Source organism: Melanerpes formicivorus, unplaced genomic scaffold (genome assembly GCF_026170545.1).
Source record: "Melanerpes formicivorus ecotype bairdi unplaced genomic scaffold, bMelFor1.0.p_v2 SCAF_11, whole genome shotgun sequence".
Lineage (NCBI taxonomy): Eukaryota > Metazoa > Chordata > Aves > Piciformes > Picidae > Melanerpes > Melanerpes formicivorus.
The window spans coordinates 11,837,793-11,858,059 of record NW_027142363.1 but is presented as its reverse complement, the minus strand read 5'-3'; the positions used below and the strand labels follow the sequence as shown (position 1 = coordinate 11,858,059).

Sequence of the window (20,267 nt, the reverse complement as noted above, 5' to 3'; positions counted from 1 at the left end):
CACACTAAGAATTCAAACAGAGATGTGAAAAATTTTCTTTTTATGAAGCATAAATGTTAAAGTGTGTACATATGTGCATATATAAACTGTACACTGCTGTAACTTTTAAATGCCATAAAAATGATCTTTAAAAAGTGCAGTATTCAATAATTTCACAAAGTTACATTAAAAAAAAAATTCACAGTAAGAAGAACTCTTTTTGCAAGCCAGGTGTTACTGCTTCCATTATTTCACTTGATCAGCTTTCCCTGCACAAATGTAGAAACCAGTTTATTGACTTGAACTGTAGCAATCCACCCAGCAAAGCAGGATTCAGAGTAATCCATCAACAGAGTTAAAGAATATAAAAAGACAATTTAAAAACATGGTCTGGCTCAGAGACCAGCCACTCATTTTTGTTGCTCTGTGGATAATCCAACCTGAACCATACCTGGATCAACCTCAGGAGATCAGAGAAATGTTTGTTAAAACTTGCTGTTACATATTTTCAGTGTTCGAGCCTATTTTCACAGAATGTTAAAAAATGAGACAGCTGTATGTTGACTCCAGAAATAAATGTGGGCCAATACTGGTTTGTATGTTAGAAAGTAAGAGTGGTTCTCAATTGCTCATCTTCTTAGGTACTCATTTTTTTTGTTTGTATCTGAATCTGATGATTCACTCTCATCAGAAGAGCCAGTGGAATTTTGCCATTCATGGGAGCTGTTATGGCAGGGTGGTTTCCGCAAGCTTTCTGTGTCATCCAGTTTTGCTTCAAAACCATGAGTACATTGCCAGTCAGCTGCATCTTCCTCAGAAGAAAGAGATGCAGAACCATCTACTTTCTCTTCAGAGGTTCCCAAGAGCACACTTTCTAAGTTAATAGTAAAGCAATCATGGTTGCTTTGCCTAGAAGTATAGTTAGAATCTACATCAGAGAAAGAATTAAGTAACCTGCCGCTTGTGTCTTTATCTTCTTCAATGTTCATCTCAAGCTCTTCAAAATCTTCTGGGTCAGTATCTGGATTTTCACTTGCCTGGCTGCTGCTGTCATCACATGTACTGTTTGTAGAGTACTGCACAAATACATTTGGTGCATCAGGGGAAGGAGGTACTCTGCTTATGATATCACGTCTTGTATAGGCATGATTACTTCTGGCATCGCTGTCACTGTCATCTTCATCTCTGACAATACCACTGGATTCATTTGCCTTTTTTTTAACCGCTGTGTAAATGATCTCTACAGAGGCTATGTCTTCAGATTCCAACGTCCAAGATGAATAGGCTAATGTCCTGTCACATACCTAAAATATCAAAGTAAAAATCAGCCAAATGAAGGCACACAAGCATTGGACAGCCTCAAAGAAGTGACACTAGTGCCAAGCAGTGTCTGGTACGACATATTTTAATCCTAATTTAAGACTTGTAAGATCATTTTAGAAACACATCTTAAACCTGAGGTGAGCCCTGCAACTCTCCATTAGCTCTTGCAGTTACCAAGCAAATGAGAAGCTTTACTTGGATGACAAATGTTAACGTCCTGTACAAATGTACCACTGTTTGTGAGGCACTACAAAACATCCTAAATCTCACTTTCTCAATTTTACTCTGCACTTCTGAGGCTTACTGAATATTTACAATAGTGGGGAAAATGTTGACAAAAAAAAGTTAACCTTGGACAATACTTGGCCAAGTTATGTTCAGCAATCTGAGGCAGATGAAGCAGAGTAAAAGACAGAAACATGAGGGGAAAAAAAGGATGAGAAAAAGCTGATACCAATCTGCTCTGGATAGGTTTGTAGAAAATGGAAAACATTTATACTGCAAACCACCACAGGAGTTAAATGTAATAGAAGCCAGAGATTACAGAGAGGGGAAAATAAAAAGGGGTGGAACAAACCCCCAACACTGGACAGAAATAAGTCCAAGGAATCATTGTATTTTTGCTTGACATTTACTGGCAGATCAGTCTCTTCCATTGAAATTACTAATTAAGATGACTTGGGACTGGCTTCCTCAAGCACCAAAACATGACACCAGAAAAGTCAAAGAAAGATTATTTTATTCAAAATAGAGGAAAGATTTGAATGATATATTACCAATTACCTTTCTTTCCTCCTTAAGTACTCTTCCTTAATGATGGACATTTTTACTGATCACTGTATGTGACTACTGAGAATACCTTAGCATTTGGAAAGCAATGCAGGTGCTGTTCACCTTTTGTACATGCCCATACTTCTCCCTACCCCTGCCCTGACTTAACTTTTCTTCCAGAACTACATTGTTGCTTTTCTTTTCCTTTGCCTTTTGTTTTCATTCAACTCCAATATTCAGGGACATCATGACAGTCTGGTCCAGGAGTTATTTTCTAAGACACCATGACTATGCTAGCTCTAAACTCTGGCTAAGATAACCAGCATAAAAATACCCTCTTTTTCCTACAGAGTGCTCCATTGTAAGGCATCCTTTTCACTAATGCCTGTTTGTAACAGAACACAGTAATCAATCATTACTGAGACTGGAGACAGAGATCAGGGTACCCAGAGAAGTGATCCTCAACTTGCTAGTTAACAGTTCTAGCAACTAGAATACTTTTCTGGCAGATAGCATGCACATAACTGCATCCCAATCTATGGCATGAGATACCTAGAAGGTTGAGAAGCTGCAAGGTGCATTTGAATTCAGTAAAGAGAATTTTTTCCTTTGACTGAGAAGGTCCTGTTGATGCTATAAAGCAGACTCAGGCTTCCTGAGAAACAACAAACTTTAAAGGCTGCTTCCTCAAAGCATTATCTCATCTCCGTGGAGGTCTTTGATGGTCTGTCCTTTGTCTCCTTGTTGAGGTGTATTGAGAACAACTTCTATAATTGTGGAGTGTGACATCATATCCAACAACCACCCAGATCTTGCTCTTACAAGGGTGCTGAACCTTTACTTTTAGTACTTCTCACATACTGTTCTTGACTTCTTTTGTGGACAATAACCACAGAGTTTACAAAAAAGTCTTAGAGCACCAACAGTGACTCTTTTCTTTTCCAGATGTGCCTAAATAACTGGCCCATCTTTTGGGGATAATCTGACCAGAAGTGCCAACTCCAGGCCATTTTCATTCATCACTACAGGAACAAAATTCTGTGTTCATTTTGAATGAGAGAGTAAATTTCCCTCATACTAGATACTGTGTAGACACATTTTTGGATTTGTGTTGAAAAAAGTGTTGCTAACACAGGGATGTCTTTGTTACAGCTAAGCAGTGCTTAGAATCAAGGCCTTTTCTTCTCACACCATCCTATCACTGAGTGGGTTTGGGGTGCAAAGAAGCCTGGAGGGGACAAGGCTGTGACAGCTGACCTCAACTGACTAAAGGGATATGCCATACCATATGACACCATGTTCAGCAGGAGCAGGGAGGTCATTCTGCCCCTGTACACTGCACTGGTTAGGCCACACCTCGAGTACTGTGTCCAGTTCTGGGCCCCTCAGTTTAGGAAGGAGGTTGACTTGCTGGAACAAGTCCAGAGAAGGGCAACAAAGTTGGTGAGGGGTTTGGAACACAAGCCCTATGAGGAGAGACTGAGGGAGCTGGGGTTGCTTAGCCTGGAGAAGAGATTCAGGGGTGACATTACTGCTGTCTACAACTACCTGAAGGGGGGTTGTAGACAGGCAGAGGTTGGTCTCTTCTCCCAGGCAGCCAGTACCAGAACAAGAGGACAGTCTGAGGCTGCACCAGGGGAGGTTTAGGCTGGAGGTCAGGAGGAAGTTTTACCCAGAGGTGTTCAGGAGGAGACTTGCATGGCTTAGTTGGATGGGTGGTGTTGGATGATAGGTTGAACTTGATGATCTTGAAGGTCTCTTCCAACCTGCTTTATTCTATTCTAAAGCTGGGGGGAAAAAGGGAGTGTGGGATGTTCAGAGTGACAGCCAAGTAACCACAGGGTGTGATGGAACCCCTCTTTCCTGGAGATGACTGAACACCTCCTGCAAATGGGAAGTGGAAAATTAATTCTTTGTTTTGCTTTGCTTGCATGTGTTGCTTCTGGTTTACCTATTCAAATGCCCTTGTCTCAACCCACAAGCATTTTCACTTGGCCCTTCTGATTTGCTGTCCCAACCAGCCAGGGGAGAGTAGGCAAAGTAGCTGTGTGGTGCTTGCTTGCAGCTGGGCCATAACAAACTGTCATCAAGAGGCACAAGTAATGGTGCCACATACAACACTCACTTATGAGACAAACATATGCCCAAGCCCAACTGGGTCTTACAGCTAACTCTTGTCTTTTCTAAGGAGTGATAATAAAGACCTTAAAAGTAAGTTTACATTATTTGCTTTCAGTTGTAGAGTCTCAAACTGCCTTTGAACTCCAGCAATCAGGAAATCTGACTAAACGATCCTCAAATCTTCAGGAAATGCTCTGGGGATTTCGCATAATAAATGAAAAATATAGGGGAAATAGGTTTTGTTCTTACAAGTACAAAGCTGCAAGGGGAAACAATGCAGGCAAAATGTGTCAGAAACTGCTTTGTTAATGTGCATCCATTGCTTCTGGATGTTTCCAGAACACCCTTCTTGGTAGAGAACAGGTCTTCACCCCAGGCATTTCACCTAAGAACCTAAGTAGTTTTTTCTGTTGGAGTTACTGCCCTGGCTCAGATAGGAGAAATTTGTTTGCTTCAGGAAGGGTTTACATACAAGGTAATCTTCAAAGGGCAAGGGATTAATTGTCCTATGCAGGGTATTCTGCTATAGGACCTAGCCTGCGTCTTTGTAGCATAAAGAGTTAGTTCACAGTTACTTTGGGGAGGGATTTCCCCTTCACTACTGCTTGTCCCCTCTAACTTCATAGAATCACAGAACAGCCTATGCTCAAAGGGACCTTGAAAGACCACATAGTCCAACTTTTCATGGGAAAGGGAGCCTAGATGCAATTATCTAGCACCATGCCAAAACACATATTGACAAACCTTCAGTGATGGCAACTCTACCATATCCTTGGGGAGGTTGTTCCAGTGATTGATTGCTCTGTCAAAAATTTCTCTTCTATAGAAATGTAACCTCTCCTAGTACAACTTATACCCATTGCCATTTGTCTTGAGAGCCTCTGTCCTGTTTGTAGCCACTCTTCAATTACTAGATTACTGTAATGAGGTACCCTTTGAGCCTTCTCCAGGGAGAAAAGATCTAACTCCTTCAGTGTTTCCTTACAGGGCACATTACCCATCCCTTTGCTCATCTTCATGGCCCTCCTCTGGACCCTCTCCAATCTGTCTGCATCTTTCCTGTGCCATGGGGACCAGACAATATTCCAGGTGCAGTCTGACAAGCACTAAGTAGGGTGAGATAATCACACCTGTATCTCTGTTTAGTAACTTGTCACAGAGGTAAAAAGAAATGGTTTTGAAAAAGGACTATTTGTTCTGCAAGACTTAGCAGTCTGGAAACACTGACATAGGTAAACTGCAAATTAAAACACTATATATACACTGACATAATTTGTACCTAACACATGAGATTAAAAATTCGAGTCAGTAAACTTCCTCCTCCCAACCAGGGAGGTTAAGTATGAGAATTATTACATACCAAGGTACGTGGAAGTAGTTTATTCTGAAGAATAAAGCCTCCTGCGTGCACACACTTCAGGGCACCAGCCAACATCAATATAAAGCAGACAGCACTTGCGATTGCAACTGTATGATAATCTGCATGTGAAAAAACCCCAAACAAACATACATGAATGAAGTTTCCAATGACCATACTTCATATTTCACATTCAGAACACCTACATAGTATCACAGAGTAATTTTGGTTAGAATGGACTTGTGGAGGTCATCTGGTCCAAAGTCAAGACAAGACCAAATCTCCATTTAGATTCAAGAACTAAAGTTACACCATCTTTGATAACTATTTATGCAGGTAATGGAGATTTGTATGGCTCACAGGATTAACAATAGATTTGCAGCCCCAACTATTTATACTTCACTTATAACACCCCACAATGATTATCACTTCAAAGGTACTTCCTCTCTTATTTTTAGGATTGATTTGTAAATCTTCCTACATAAAAACACTTGTGCACAATCAAGTCAATCGGCTCCTGACACACAGCAGCACAGTTACCTTTTTGAGCTACAGACTCAGCAATGCCACATTTCCAGGCTGATGGGATGGAATGTTTGTTGAGAGATGCAGTGACTGTAACAGACACACAGTAATTTTGATTTGGATACAATTCTTCAATGACGGTACTAAAAATTTCTTCAGTGGTTCTCTCCTGTGTTCTCTGTCACAAAAGATAATGTTTTGAAATTAGCTATTTACCTAAAAAGAGATCACCAGCCATTGATAAAACATGATGGCAATTTCAGAGAAACACAGTAGCATGTGAAACTGCAGAAACTGACAGTAACTCAGCAGTTTACCTAGGCAAATGCTTCATCTCTAGTTCTAGCTGATGTCAAGCTGCCTACTTTACACCTCTTTGTGAAATATCATATTATCAAAGATAAATTGCCTTCTGTCTCCAACTGTTGGTCGCTATTATGCCCCCTTGAAGTAACCTACAGACTGTACAGATTCAAAACTGCAAGTGATATTCTGATACACAAATCAGAGGAAAAATATCCACGGGATGCAAGTTGTTGTCTTTCTTCTGTGACTCATGGCAGAAGGAGTTAGATTAAACTCCCAACAGGGACCTATCTGACCTGCTGTTCAAAACTTTGGGTAAAAACAGCGTATGCTCTAGCTGGGCAACTTAGTACAGTGCTTTGCCAGCCCAGGTAGTAATATCATCCTTGATATTTAATTTGAAGTCTTCAGAACTACCAATTTCACTTTACTGGTTTTGGTCACAGTCACAGCAAACACATTGATGTACTCAGACTCTGGCCTCCAACTGTGCTTTGCTTCCTTACACTAAGTGGTTCCCTTTTATTCCAGCATTTTGTTACAGCTCATGTGTCAGGATCCTCCACAGTCCTTTCTGGACCCTGCTCAGCTGATACACATTGTTTCTGAACCCCAGACTGGTGTGGAGTAGGTGGGCTTTACAACTATTGAGCACACAAAAATGGGACTTCTTTAGTTTCTCAGCAACATGCGAGTCATGCTTAGCTTGTATTATAGAATGCTCTTATCCTTTCTGACAAAACTGCTGCCTGTGTAGTTGTTACCACTCTGCTTATTACACAGTTATTCTTAAGTCTTATGCCATGCATTGATCCTTATTAAATTATCTCCTATTTTTATTTCTCCATTTTGTGAGGATCATGTTAAGTTCTAGTTACACTTATCTACCTGTTTCAGGGTGGGGAAGAGGGGGAAAAAAAGTACCTGACCCAGAACAGGGTGTTTCAAAAAACTGGATGCTTTTTTCCAGTTTGACAGAAAACTACTAGACTGGTTTCCTGAACTTGTTTTCCTATCAGCTGTGCATATGCCTGCTAGTAGTTTCTGCTAGACTGTCTTTCCTTTGTCTTCCCAGAAACTAATCACTTGAGCTGGGGCCTTATTTCAAGTAAGGATACAGGACAACTAGAATTCCTCTTCTAGGCCTGATACTGTGCAGTAATAGGAAGCTAAGATTACTCTTGTCATTCTCTTTAAGTATCTACTATTCACATATTTGCTTCTGTGAATAAGCTAACCATTAGAACCATTGTATGCTTTCTGTATTTCTCCCCTAAAGCACAAATAAAACAAAAAGTTCTTTACCTTATGCTCTCCATCAAGTGTTTTCAGTGTTATCACATAATCAAGATCTTTATATATATCAATTAAAGACAGTAGTTTCTCCTTTTCTCTGAAGTGAGAGGTTGGCAGCTTTATTGTGACATTTATGCAGTTTAGACAGGAACTGATATTAACTTCTGCTGGTCCTAGGAACGCTATCAAAAAGAAGAAAGAGGATAAATAATGATAGATAAACAACCCACATGATGCATTCGGTACCAGCTCTACTTTGGTGACAGATGTATAGCTGAGTAATCAGATTCCAGAGTATCTCGCTGCTGTAAAACCACAAGGCCTTGCAACATTCAATTTCCCAAGTTAAACAGTCTTTCCTGTACAGCTAGATTTTAAGAACAGAAAGCAGTGGTGAAGAAAGATGAAGCAGAAAGATGACAGAAGCTTTGCTTCAGCTCCATAGAGATGTGAGATTTTTAATCTATTTGAGAAGAAAGCTGAGGTGACCCCATGGGAAAAGCTGGTTACTTTCTTGCTTATCTTTTTCTAGTCACTTTCTGAAAGGAATCTGTGTAGAAATTTGGTGGTGTGTAAACCCTGCACATATTCATTGTGATTGTAAGGAAGGCTGTAGGTCTAAACTTTACAACTGAACTCCAAAGGCTAAAAACTCTGACAGGAGGACAGAGGTGAAACTGAAGACAGTGAGACTTCTATTGAGTTTAAAGTAATCTCCCAAGCTCAGGTCATGTACATGTGTTAAGAGACATGCACACTAATTGCCTCCTTTCTCTGAAACTAGATCAGAAGATCTTCTTTCCTCCCATACATGAAAGAAGTAGCAATGTTGGAAAATGGTGTGAGAACAAACCACCTCCATAGTCTTTCATGTCTGCATAGCACATTGTAGGAGAAAAACCCAAGTACAACCACCATGAACACTGAGAGTCTGCATTTCATGTCTGTCTTTTCCAGAAGTCTATACATTTTGATCAAAGTGGAGGCTGGTTTGCCAACCTCTGCAAAACCTTGAAAAAAGACTTTTGATAACTCCTGAAAGAGGCTGGAACAAACTTAGAACAATACTTAGAACAAATGTGAGCTCTCATCTACTCTCAAACAGGAAAGCATACCCTAGTCACAAATAAATATCATCTTCAATCTGATTAGAGTCAAATATGGCTGCCTTCTGGAGCCCTTCTGTCTTTGCTAGAATCTGTCTATCAACATGAGTGAGATTCCACCACAGGAAGGGATCAACTATGCCCAGTAGGAAATTATTTCAGAATATTGATACTTGCCTGTTCAAGTACTGTAAAACAATTAAAGACTACAGGGTTCACCTAAGTCCCATGCCCTGGAAAACAAGGCCACTCAATTGCTCATGGTTTGAACCACAGAACTACTGGCAAAACATCCAGTTTCAATTTACAAGCTGCCAGTGATGGATAATCGGTCAGAGCACCTTACACTTTGGCCAATGTTCAGATCAAACTATGCCTCTTGTTACTAGCTAAAATGTACCTAGCTTTAGCTTCCAGTCAGGGCATAGTGTTACACTTCTGGTTTTTTAACAAGACTGAAGAAGCCTGCCATCATATTAACTAGTTGTTAGTACACCTTCTGATCCCTCTCTTTCTTAAACTACCTGCTGAAAGACTGAAGATCTACACCTCAAATCCTTCAGTTATCCTTGTGGTCATTCTCCCTATCCCCTCCAATTTTTCATCATTTCTCAGACTATTACGTGGATGTAGCAGTGGCTACCTCTGTGCTGAATTCAGAGATAAAGTGACTTATTTTCCTCTATAGTCCTCCAACTGTTCCTGAATCTCTGTTATTCCAAAACTGAATATTAAGTATAACTAAGGGTTAAGCCATTTCTGGCATTAGAAGATGCCACAGTTAGTAAGCATCTGGTTTCAACAAGGAAATGCAAAAAAGAAGGTTGGTAAACAAACAAGTAAATCTCTTCCCCTACACCTTGTGCAGACATGGAAATTTCTTTAACTCTTCATGCTTTAACACTGACTACTTGAAGACATAAAAACAATGCTGGATTTTGAAAAGTTATGTATCTTATGCACTTCAGAGATTTTTTTTGACATGTCATTTCCTCTGTACTTACACATACATTTTATTTCAAAACAAGAGCCTCATCTGTTTATCAGAACTACTGTACCCACTAATTTTAGAAGGGTATCATAGTACCAGTCAGGGTTGGAAGAGACCACAAGGATCATCTAGTTCCAACCCCCCTGCCATGGGCAGGGACACCTCACACTAGACCAGGCTGGTCAGAGCCTCATCCAGCCTGGTCTTAAACACCTCCAGGGACGGGGCCTCAACCACCTCCCTGGACAACCCATTCCATGTCTTGTAACTGATATGGGATAGGTTATGTACAAATTCACATTCTCTTAGATGAAGGAATAAGCTACCCACCAAGTCTGTTTGGAATGTCTTACTGTAAAGATAGCAGAATATAGTTTATGCATTACAGATGAATAAAAAGTACTAAAATGAGCAAATGAGCAGAGAACTTACTGTCAGTACGTGGCATAAAGCGAAGCAAGGAAGAATTGAACACTTCAGATCCTATGAAGCTCTGAACCATTGTGGAATACTCAGTGTAAATATCTTTAAAGTCATCTGTGAGATTACAGGAGAGTTGTGTAATATTTGAACATTGTTTAGCAGTCTTCCAGTTACTGTAATTCAAAACAAGTTAAAAAAAAAATCTAATTAAAAACAATACCTGAATTCTGATACAAGGAATCACTGGGGCAAGTGGAGGACGAAAGCATTTCTGAGTGGATAAACAAGAAACCCCCAGCTGTAGTATTTTTAGTTGACAGACATTAGAAGTAAAATCTGTGCCTCATGAAATGAGACTTGCCTGTAGTCAGTGTATAGCACACGATAGTACGTTGGCACAGCTGGATCACTTTTTGCCTTCCAGGACAAAATGTGCTGGAAGTTGGAAGATTCCATTTGTAGGTTGGCAGGAGGCCCTCTTAGAAATATCTCTAGAAAGAGAAAACAACAAAACAAAAACAACTCCTCACCAAGACGAATGGCAAACAAATATGAGACTGCAACAATTGCAATAAACCAAATTAAAGCAGCTCAATATTTGCCTCAGAATAAAGCAACCATAAACCAAAGGTCAGCACAATAGAAACAACAATGCAAAGACAGCAACTGTCCTCCTGTATTAGACTTCTATTAAGTCCTTTCTTTAAAAAGCATTTAGTTGTAAAATGATGTTTAGTGAGAAAATGCAAGCTTTTTGAACGGTGTTAGGAAAAAACACTTGAAAGACAATAAATCTCTTACCAGCCAAGCTGCAGCAAGCTGTAGACAGAATACTGATGTACACTGGAAAATGAAAACTATGAATTAATGCATTTGTATGACTACAGTATCTGATTATTAGCTTATAACTGGCCATGTGAATTTGCAGCAACTAGAGACAGTACTCAAAATTCCCTTGGTGAAACTGCTTGTTTTTCTTTCACATCATCTTCCCACTTATTACTTTCCTCTACCTTTCCCTCCTTTCCCAGAGCATGGGATGTCCCTTTCCAACTTCTGTCATTAATTTGAGGCTCCTAGAAGCTGGGGTTTTTATGACAGCCACACTGTGGTTCAGGTATATGCTGATCCCTGCCAGCTGAGATTCGAAACAGCGTGAATAAACATTCTAATCAAATATTGCGTTAGAGGATTCTGACTATGCTTCAGTAGCTCACTGTCTATAGAACACCATTTTTAAACCACAAGACAACTCTTAAAACTAGTCTGGGAAAAGATACTATTAGTGCTTCAAGAACATTACTAAATCATCATCACAGATCCCAGTTTTTGCTAAATGTGGGGAGTCCTCCAGGCTGTAGTTTAACAACTTTGGTATATTACTTGCTGTCTTCAGTCTGCTCTGTTATGTAACTCTGCCTCTATTTGGTGTCCTGTTTCTGTAACATTCTGCTGTGGATGTTTAAGTCTACATCATTCTATTCTCTGCCTGCAAAAGGAAAGAAAAAAAAATAATAATCACTGACAGATGCTGCAGCTCCTCCTTTTATGGGTAAGGCCACACTCAGAGGTCAGTCAGGCCTACTGACTAAGTAATCTCTTGAACCCAGCTATTTGGGTCCTGACATTCTAGAGGTCCCTGCATCTGTGTAACCTCTTCTCACTATCCCCAGAATTATTTCCCTTGACCCACTGGGTCTTGCATCATTACTATCTTTTCAGCATGGTGCTTCAAGATATTCTTGAAATTATTGTTCTGACTCTGCTTTCTGAATGGAACAAATATAAACTTCCTATCCCCCCTTCAAAGGCATTTTGTAGCCTGTCCTCCTACTGATGAGATGCTAACTCACATACTCAGTTGGCCAAATAACTTAGTAGTTTAACTTGAAATACACATACTTTTTCTCATACTCAGACAAACTCCATGGAAATAGCTGTGCAATTACTGCATTGTTTTCCCTATAACTCTTTCCCACAAACTCTTTTGTTCTCACACTCCTACTACAAAATATGACCACATCCAAACCACTGCTGTCCTGCTATGCCTAGTCAACTGTGCTGACTAATGCTGCCTTAACCTGGTGTCTAATTCTCATCTCACTCTGGTCCACAACTAAGGTTCTCAGGTGCCACACTATGACAATGTAACAGAACTACTTGACATGTCATGATGATGTTCCACAGTAAGAATGATCATGAAAAGAGAAAAAACCCTAAACCAACATGGGACATCTCATAAAAATTAAAACAATCTTTATGGAGATCTCCAAGTAACGGATAGGATAGGACCATCACAGAACAGCTGAGGTTGGAAGGGACCTCTAAAAGTAATTAGGTCCAGCCCCCAGCTATGTGAAGCACAGTACCAAAAAACACATTCCTGCCAGAGAGGATCCAGAATAGTAGCAGGTTAGTGGGAACTGTCCCATCCCTGACACACTGTTGAGAATTTCCTAACCATTAAAGCAGTTATTTTTTGATCCTTGTCTACTTTTGCAGAGTACTGAAAAAGGAAAAATCCCAGAATCAACCATGTTGGAAGAGACCTCCAAGATCATCAAGTCAAATCAATTATCCAACCCTAACTAATCAACCAGACCACAGCACTAAGTGCCTCATCCTGTCTTTTCTTAAATACCTCCAGGGATGGTGACTCCACCACCTCCCCGGGCAGCACATTCCAATGGCAAATTACTCTTCTGTAAAGAACTTATTTCTAAGATCAAGCCTAAACTTCCCCCCCCCCCCCAGCCTGAGACTGTCTCTTGTTCTGGTGCTGGTTGCCTGGGAGAAGAGACCAACCCCAATCTGGCTACAACCTCCCTTCTGGTAGTTGTAGAGAGCAATAAGGTCTCCCCTGAGCCTCCTCTTCTCCAGGCTAAACAACCCCAGCTCCCTCAGCAACTCCTCATAGGGCTTGTGCTCCAGACCCCTCACTAGCTTTGTTGCCCTTCTCTAGACACATTCCAGCAAGTCAACATCTTTCTTAAACTGAGGGGCCCAGAACTGGACACAATACTCAAGGTGTGGCCTAACCAGTGCTGAGTACAGGGGCAGAATGACTTCCCTGCTCCTGCTGGCCACACTGTTCCTGATGCAGGCCAGGATGCCTTTGGCCTTCTTGGCCACCTGGACATGCTGCTGGGTCATGTTCAGCCTACTGTCAACCAGCACCCCCAGGTCCCTTTCTGCCTGGCCGCTCTCCAGCCACTCTGACCCCCAGCCTGTAGCACTGCATGTGGTTGTTGTGGCCACTGTGTAGAACCTGGCACTTAGATGTGTTAAATCTCGTGCCCTTAGACTCCACCCATCTGTCCAGCCTGTCAGGGTCCCTCTGCAGAGCTCTCCTGCCCTCTGACAGATCAACACCTGCTCCCAGCTTGGTGTCACCTGCAAACATACTGATGGACTCAATGCCCTCATCCAGATCATCAATAAAGATATTGAACAGGATCGGGCCCAACACTGATCCCTGGGGGACACCACTAGTGACTGGCTACCAAACTCCTGCACAGAGAGAAGTGCCTTAAAAATGGGCACTGAAGTTTGTTGAAATCATTTGGGATGGATACTCAACCAAGTATCTCTTATAAACGTGGCTCTTCAGACATTTACCTCACAACTATTAGACTATGCATTCAGGAGGAATGCTGGGAGCATAAAGCAGCTCACTGAAGTTGCACGTACAGCAAATGTGTATTTCCATAAGAGAAAACTCATCTCTTGAAATTCATTTTGCCATTCTAACCACAAACATCCTCTCTTGCACATCATCTTTATGCACTTATTCTTCTACACTATTACTGAATGATGAACATTCCCTTAGAGAAGTGCAGTTAAAAGTAGAACAATTAATTTGTTGACATAGTAATAGATCACCTGTCTAAGGGAAAATAAAATATAGTGGATATGAATAACAAAGCAATACTTCAAAGGTTATTATTCTTTACCTGAACACAAGCCCAGATTTGTAATGCTTTGTGTCAGGAATTCTCCCTTCTCCCAAGGGACGCATGGCCTTTAGCACATTAAAGCTATTTCTAGATCGTGCCAGTGCACAGACTCTAGTAAGGACACACCTCCTTGGAGCAAGACCTTTGGATTAGGGGATGCAAACAGTCTTTTGCCATTCTCTCTTAGGCCAGCCACCTCCTGTGTGTCAGCTGCCTTGCTGATAGATTTCCTGTTGCCATAAATGTTTTTTCTGTTCTGTCCATATTTGGGATTTTTAAATTACTCTTCCCTATCAAAAAAATAAATCCTTCTATCTATTGTTCCAGCTGCCATAGAACTTTGTTTCAACACACATGTTTAGCAAAGACAGTTGGAGAACTGCAAACTTGGCAGGCTACACTATTACTTAAGAGACAGAAAAAAAAACCCAAAGCACACAAAAATCACAAGTGAACAGAAAACTCCAAACTTAGACCAGGCAACTGAGAAAATCAAGACTGGCAAACTACAGGTTATCTTTAAACTGAATGGGGAATTTTCTTTACCATCTGACCCTTTTCATGGAATTAAATGATCCTATCAAAAAGGTTTCTCACTAGAGCTACAGCTGAATCAACAAACTATGTTTGTTGTACCAATAAACTGTTTGTTGTCCAGTTCTGGGCCCCTCAGTTTAAGAAGGGCATTGAGACACTTGAACATGTCCAGAGAAGGGCAACAAGGCTGGAGAGAGGCCTTGAACACAAGCCCTGTGAGGAGAGGCTGAGGGAGCTGGGGTTGTTTAGCCTGGAGAAGAGGAGGCTCAGGGGTGACCTCACTGCCCTCTACAACTACCTGAAGGGTGGTTGTAGCCAGGAAGGGGTTGGTCTCTTCTCCCAGGCAACCAGCACCAGAACAAGGGGACACAGTCTCAAGCTGCGCCAGGGGAGGTTTAGACTCGAGGTGAGGAGGAAGTTCTTCACCAAGCAAGTCATTCGTCATTGGAATGTGCTGCCCAGGGAGGTGGTGGGGTCACCGTCCCTGGAGGCGTTCAAGAGGGGATTGGACGTGGCACTTGGTGCCATGGTCTAGTCATGAGGTCTGTGTTGATAGGTTGGTCTCGATGATCCTCAAGGTCCTTTCCAACCTTAGTTATACTGTGATACCTACTAATCCAGAAACTATGGAATCCTGAAAAAATTGGAGTAAGAAATTAAAACTAACACATCCAACTAAGAATTCACTGAACACTGAGAGGCAGAGTGCAGTATGAGGTTTCAAAACATTTCTTTCTTATAAGAAAATCATGGTTTATATATAAAATGGAGTATGTGGGATATAATACACCACATTCTTGATTCTCTGAATTATTCTAGGGAGAGGTCTATAGGATGACTCAGGAAGAAAGTTAGTGAAAAATTAGCAGTGCTAATACTCTTACAATATAAGGGTGAAGGCAGCTTACCAAGTTGATAAAAATGCATTGGTCCATCCACCAGTGTTTCTAGAGTGATCAGGAATTATAACCCACTGACTAAAACCCAAACATTTTGCTTCTGTGCCTGCAAATGCATCAAAAACAAACACATTCAGCAAATTGTCTTAGTCAGTTCCTTGAAAGAAAAATGAGGACCTTGTTCAAAGAGTTGATATCTTCAATGTTTGGGGAGAGGCAGTGGTACTGAAGCAGTTACTGCTATCAGGATGGGGAAGGGACAAGGATCCTCATTTTAGCCCATTTTATGATAGTAGTACTTTACTTTTTTTCCACTCTTATCATTCCAAACAAATACAAAAAGCATTATGTAATTATTTGTATTAATTTTGCACAAAGGTAGCATCTGAAAATTCTATGCCACTCACTCCAACTTATTAAATACAATGAATATAAATGCTGCTTGGCTTTAATTAAACATTACAAAAATTCATCACCTTGCACAAAAATGTTCACAAAAAGAAGGTAGATTAAGATGAAGGTTAGAAAAAGCCCAATTATAAAGTTATTAATGATAAGAAAGTTAAAGTTTGCTGCTTTTTTTTTAATATAGAAGATCTACTGAAAATATTGCCCCTCCTTGATGTTATTATTTTACTCTATTTATCCTCCTAGTATTAATATTTACAGGATCTAGTTCTGAATTACAGGCAAGGCACTAAAGCACATCTGTGAACCTAGACAGCTGGGCAAGGGCACAACCATTTTCAAAGGATCTTCTCCTTAGGTTTAATCTGAACAATCTGGGGTTTTAATTTAAAATTACCTTAAATGTTTATGTTATTTGAAATAAACCTTAAATATACTTTGATACTGTGGCCAGACTTCACACAGCATGTTAAAATCAAATTTAAAACAGGCCTTTGGGACATGTCGATCTTCCGCTCAGCGTTTTAGCAACTGGATACATGTTGAGAACTTGTATCTGTGCAACTGGCAATTGTAATTCCATGGGCAAAGAGAACTTTTTTTTCCATTTCAGCTTGGTTCAAGCACAAGGAATATTTAGGAGATACAAAATACCAGCCTTCCTCTTTTCAATCAAAATTTTAAATGATGGACTAGCTACAAAGTGATGACCAGCTACAGACTCTTTACATTTACCACCACTACTGGCAAACTAGAAAGCAATTAAACCCCACACATCTATCAAGTCCACTTACTTCTGGCACTAATGAATGTGATACTGTGACAGAAGCAAATTGAGCTTACAGATCACACAAATATTTCTACTTCAGCAAAGCTTATTCAGAAATCACCTGCAAATCTAATGTCAAACAACATTACTTTCAAAGCCACTTTAAAGAACAGTTATACCTGTAGGATTTGACTTCTCAGGCTGGTCAAAGTTGTGCCTTAAGGAAAAGGCTTTGAGAATTCTGAATTCATTTAGCAAAGTATTTCTTTTGTGTCTTAATCCTTGCAATTAATCACAGGACATGTTCAAAGCACTCCATATCTAGTATTATGCAATAGACACATTTGTGTACCTTTGATCCTTGCTGTGCATGCTGTCACGAATAACAGTTATCCCACTCTTGGATGTGGCTCTCGTATGGCTCTGTGTGCTGAGCACCACATGTATCTTATGTGAGGTATCCTTCAAGCCAAATTATGTGTTTAGCATCACAGGTTGTGTAAAAAAATAAATAAATTTAAAAGTGATAAAACAGGTTGATTTTCCAGTTGGCAGTTGTTTAAATCTGGATGTCCTCTGCAGATCTGTTGATGCCAGTAAAGTTCCAGGGGAAAACCATTTCTGTTAGGTTTTGATTAGCTTTTGTTACGCTTCCTCTTCAGAGCTTCAGCAATTCCTGGAGAGAAGTCATGAAAATACTAGTAAGTTCAGCCCCCAACTCATCCAGCCTGGGCTCACAATAACTCCCCTGGCAGTTGCCTGAAGCCCCTAGTTCTTCCAAAACTCAGCTTCATGCTTCTGCAACATCCTCAGGGGCAGCTCATATTTAACTGAAGTTCAGACTGGATTGTTTTCTATCTACATCCCATTGGGGGTGGGGGGAAGCAAAAAAGCAGGCTTTGTAGTTACATAAGTCACTGGCTTGTATTTCAGCAAAGCTCCACATGAGTAAAGCAGAGAACACATCCTGTTCTTTCAAACAAGCAGACTGTATTTATTTATTTATAGAAATCTACTTATCAGAATATTGAGGGAAAGACAGAGAAGAGATATACACCACAGGAGATGCTGGCTGAGAAGTCAACAGAGGAATGTTCTAAACCCACACACATTAAAAAAAATATGGATCAACCGGACTACTGAAAGCACCTCAACGTGGGAATCGGGCAGTGTGGGTTTAACGTCATGCTTAACGTTAACTCCTGGCTTTGATGGGGTACTTGGCCTAAATAACTTCCAAATACAGCAAAATCCTTTCACTTCAGTATTCGAAGTCCATTAACCAGAAGCCTATTTTCCACACACTGTCACCAGCGCTCCTACGTCGGATGTGCCTCCAGAGGAACCATTGTGCGACGTGTAGCTCTAAACCCCTACCAACAGACTGCCCGGCTGCCCTGTGTCGGCTCCGGCACGGCACCCAGCAAAACGGCGCTGGAGACACCAGGCTGTGTCGGAGCCCACCCTTCTGTGTGTTTCCTTACGCTGACCTGCGCCAAAATCAGCCACAGCGCAGCAAGCCGTGGCCTATCAATTTTACGTTACGGTGACACTGCCGAATAAACTACCCCAAGGAGCCGCCCTCTGACGTTCCATTCAGCTAGCATCACGCCAAAACCCGCTGCAAGGACATGGATTTCGACTAACGGCGGCCTTCACAAGGCGCCCAGCAGAGCGCTAACAGACACCAAAGCCCTTTCCAGGAAATTCCAGTAGCACACCGCAGGTCGGCACGCCAGGCGTGCAGCCCCTAGACACGGCCTCCTCATCGAGGAATAGTGGGGAGCCCACCGCAGCCCTCCGGCGGAGCAGCTCCACCGTGCACATCCCCCGCCCCACGGGCGGTGACCCACTAAAGGAAAAGGGCCCTCTCTCCCTCAGACGGCCCGTCCCCTCTCATCCTCCACCGCCTTCCCCGTCGTACCTCGCAGCAGACGACATCACTGCGGGCTCGGCTCTCCTCCCCGCCAGCTCCCCATAGATGCCCATGGTTTCCCCAACAGGCCCACAAAGCCTAGCCGGACACGGGCGCCGAAGAGAAATAGCGGGAGGGGCGTGGCGACGCAGGGCGTGCGGCTGGCCCCGCCCCCGACGCCGGGCCAGTGGGGGCGGGCGCCTTGGGGTCGAGTCAGCCTTAACCCGGAGCGGAGGGTGCTGGTTTGCTGGCAGCAGGGATTCCCCTTCGCCCGCGGACAGAATTTCCACTGGCGAAGCCTAGCCTCTTTCCTTACACTCGCGGAAAGCGGTTTCTGCCCTTGCCTGTCTGTCTTTTAGCAGCCTCGGCCCCCCAATTCCCGGGTTTTGATGTTTGTTGTGACAGAAGCTTCAGTGGAAAGCTGTGAACGAGTCTGCTAATTCCTTTCCTCGTTTGGGGTCTCCCTTGTCCTTCGCGTTGAGGGACTGTGGTACTGCTAAGCGTTTTGTAAATATTTACCTTAGTGAGCGACCAAATGGATGGTGTCCTCTCTCCAAGTATTTTGTGGTGGTGGGAACAGCAGTAATGTGGCATTACGTAAACATAGCCTGTATCATGTATGAGAGATCTTCATGACAATGTCTTGGTACCCACCTGAAGTGAGTAAAGGGTAAGAAACCAGGTCTGGCTGGTGGCTGTGTCCTGCCACACCTCCTTGTCTTTCAGCCTCTCTTTCTCCACTGAGTGGGACACGTATAACTTTTGGTTCTGTTTGATAGCTGGACCTGAGGTTATGCTGCATCTCCTTAAGCCACACGAGGCCAAGCAAATGTGGGATTTCCAATCACCATCTTTTAGGCTTCTACAAGCTTTATGGTTAAATACATACATTGCTTTCACTCATTAATAGTTCAAACAGTGAAACTTTCCTCCATTTCACTTCATGAAGAAGTAACCTCGAATCTGAGATGTAAACTGACAAAGTCCTAGTTCTGACTAGAAACTTCCACCAGGCTAAATGCACTGTATGTCTTTGCAGGGGTTTATCTCATCAGTGAGTATTACATGTGGCATGATTTTGCCATGCATTCTGATTCCAGTTTGTTATGGCCCATCCCTAGCCAACAACCAAGCGCAACACAGCCACTCACTCACTTGTCCTTGGTGGGATGTGGGACAGAATTAGAAAGGCAAACGAGAGACAATTCATGGGCCGAGGTAAGGGCAGTTAAATAGGTAAAGCAAAAGGCATGTGTGCAAGCAAAAACACCAAAGGTATCCACCCATCACTTCCCGTTCTTGGGCAGGTGTTCAGCCATCTCCAGAAAAGGAGGGTTCCTTCACAACTAATGGCTACTTGGGTACAGACAAACACCATCACTATGAACATCACCTGCTTCCTTCTTCCCACAGATTCACAGGTTGTACTGGGTTGGAGGGGACCCTCGAAGGGCCCCCTCATCTTGTCCAACCACCCTGCAATGAGCAGGGACACCTCCAACTCTATCAGCTTTATATGCTGAACATGATGTCACATGGTATGGCATATCCCTTGGGTCAGCTGGGTTCTGAAGTCCCAGCTGTG

General features: G+C 42.0%; 1 protein-coding gene across 2 annotated transcripts; it reads right to left on the bottom strand.

Moving 5' to 3' along the window:
• Nucleotides 1-23: 23 nt before the first annotated feature.
• Nucleotides 24-18,817, bottom strand: IFNAR2 (interferon alpha and beta receptor subunit 2). 2 transcript variants are annotated; one of them, XM_068144531.1, is made up of 11 exons: nt 18,692-18,817; nt 17,120-17,443; nt 15,600-15,696; nt 11,582-11,687; nt 11,000-11,041; nt 10,560-10,689; nt 10,208-10,371; nt 7,688-7,860; nt 6,092-6,254; nt 5,555-5,673; nt 24-1,283 (listed from the first exon to the last, which is right to left on the bottom strand). In XM_068144531.1, coding segments are annotated over exons 4-11 (1,467 nt in total). In that variant the 5' UTR covers nt 11,583-11,687; nt 15,600-15,696; nt 17,120-17,443; nt 18,692-18,817; the 3' UTR covers nt 24-608. The 2 variants fall into 2 exon arrangements, with proteins under 2 accessions (XP_068000632.1, XP_068000631.1); XM_068144530.1 differs by lacking the exon at nt 11,582-11,687.
• Nucleotides 18,818-20,267: the final 1,450 nt, after the last annotated feature.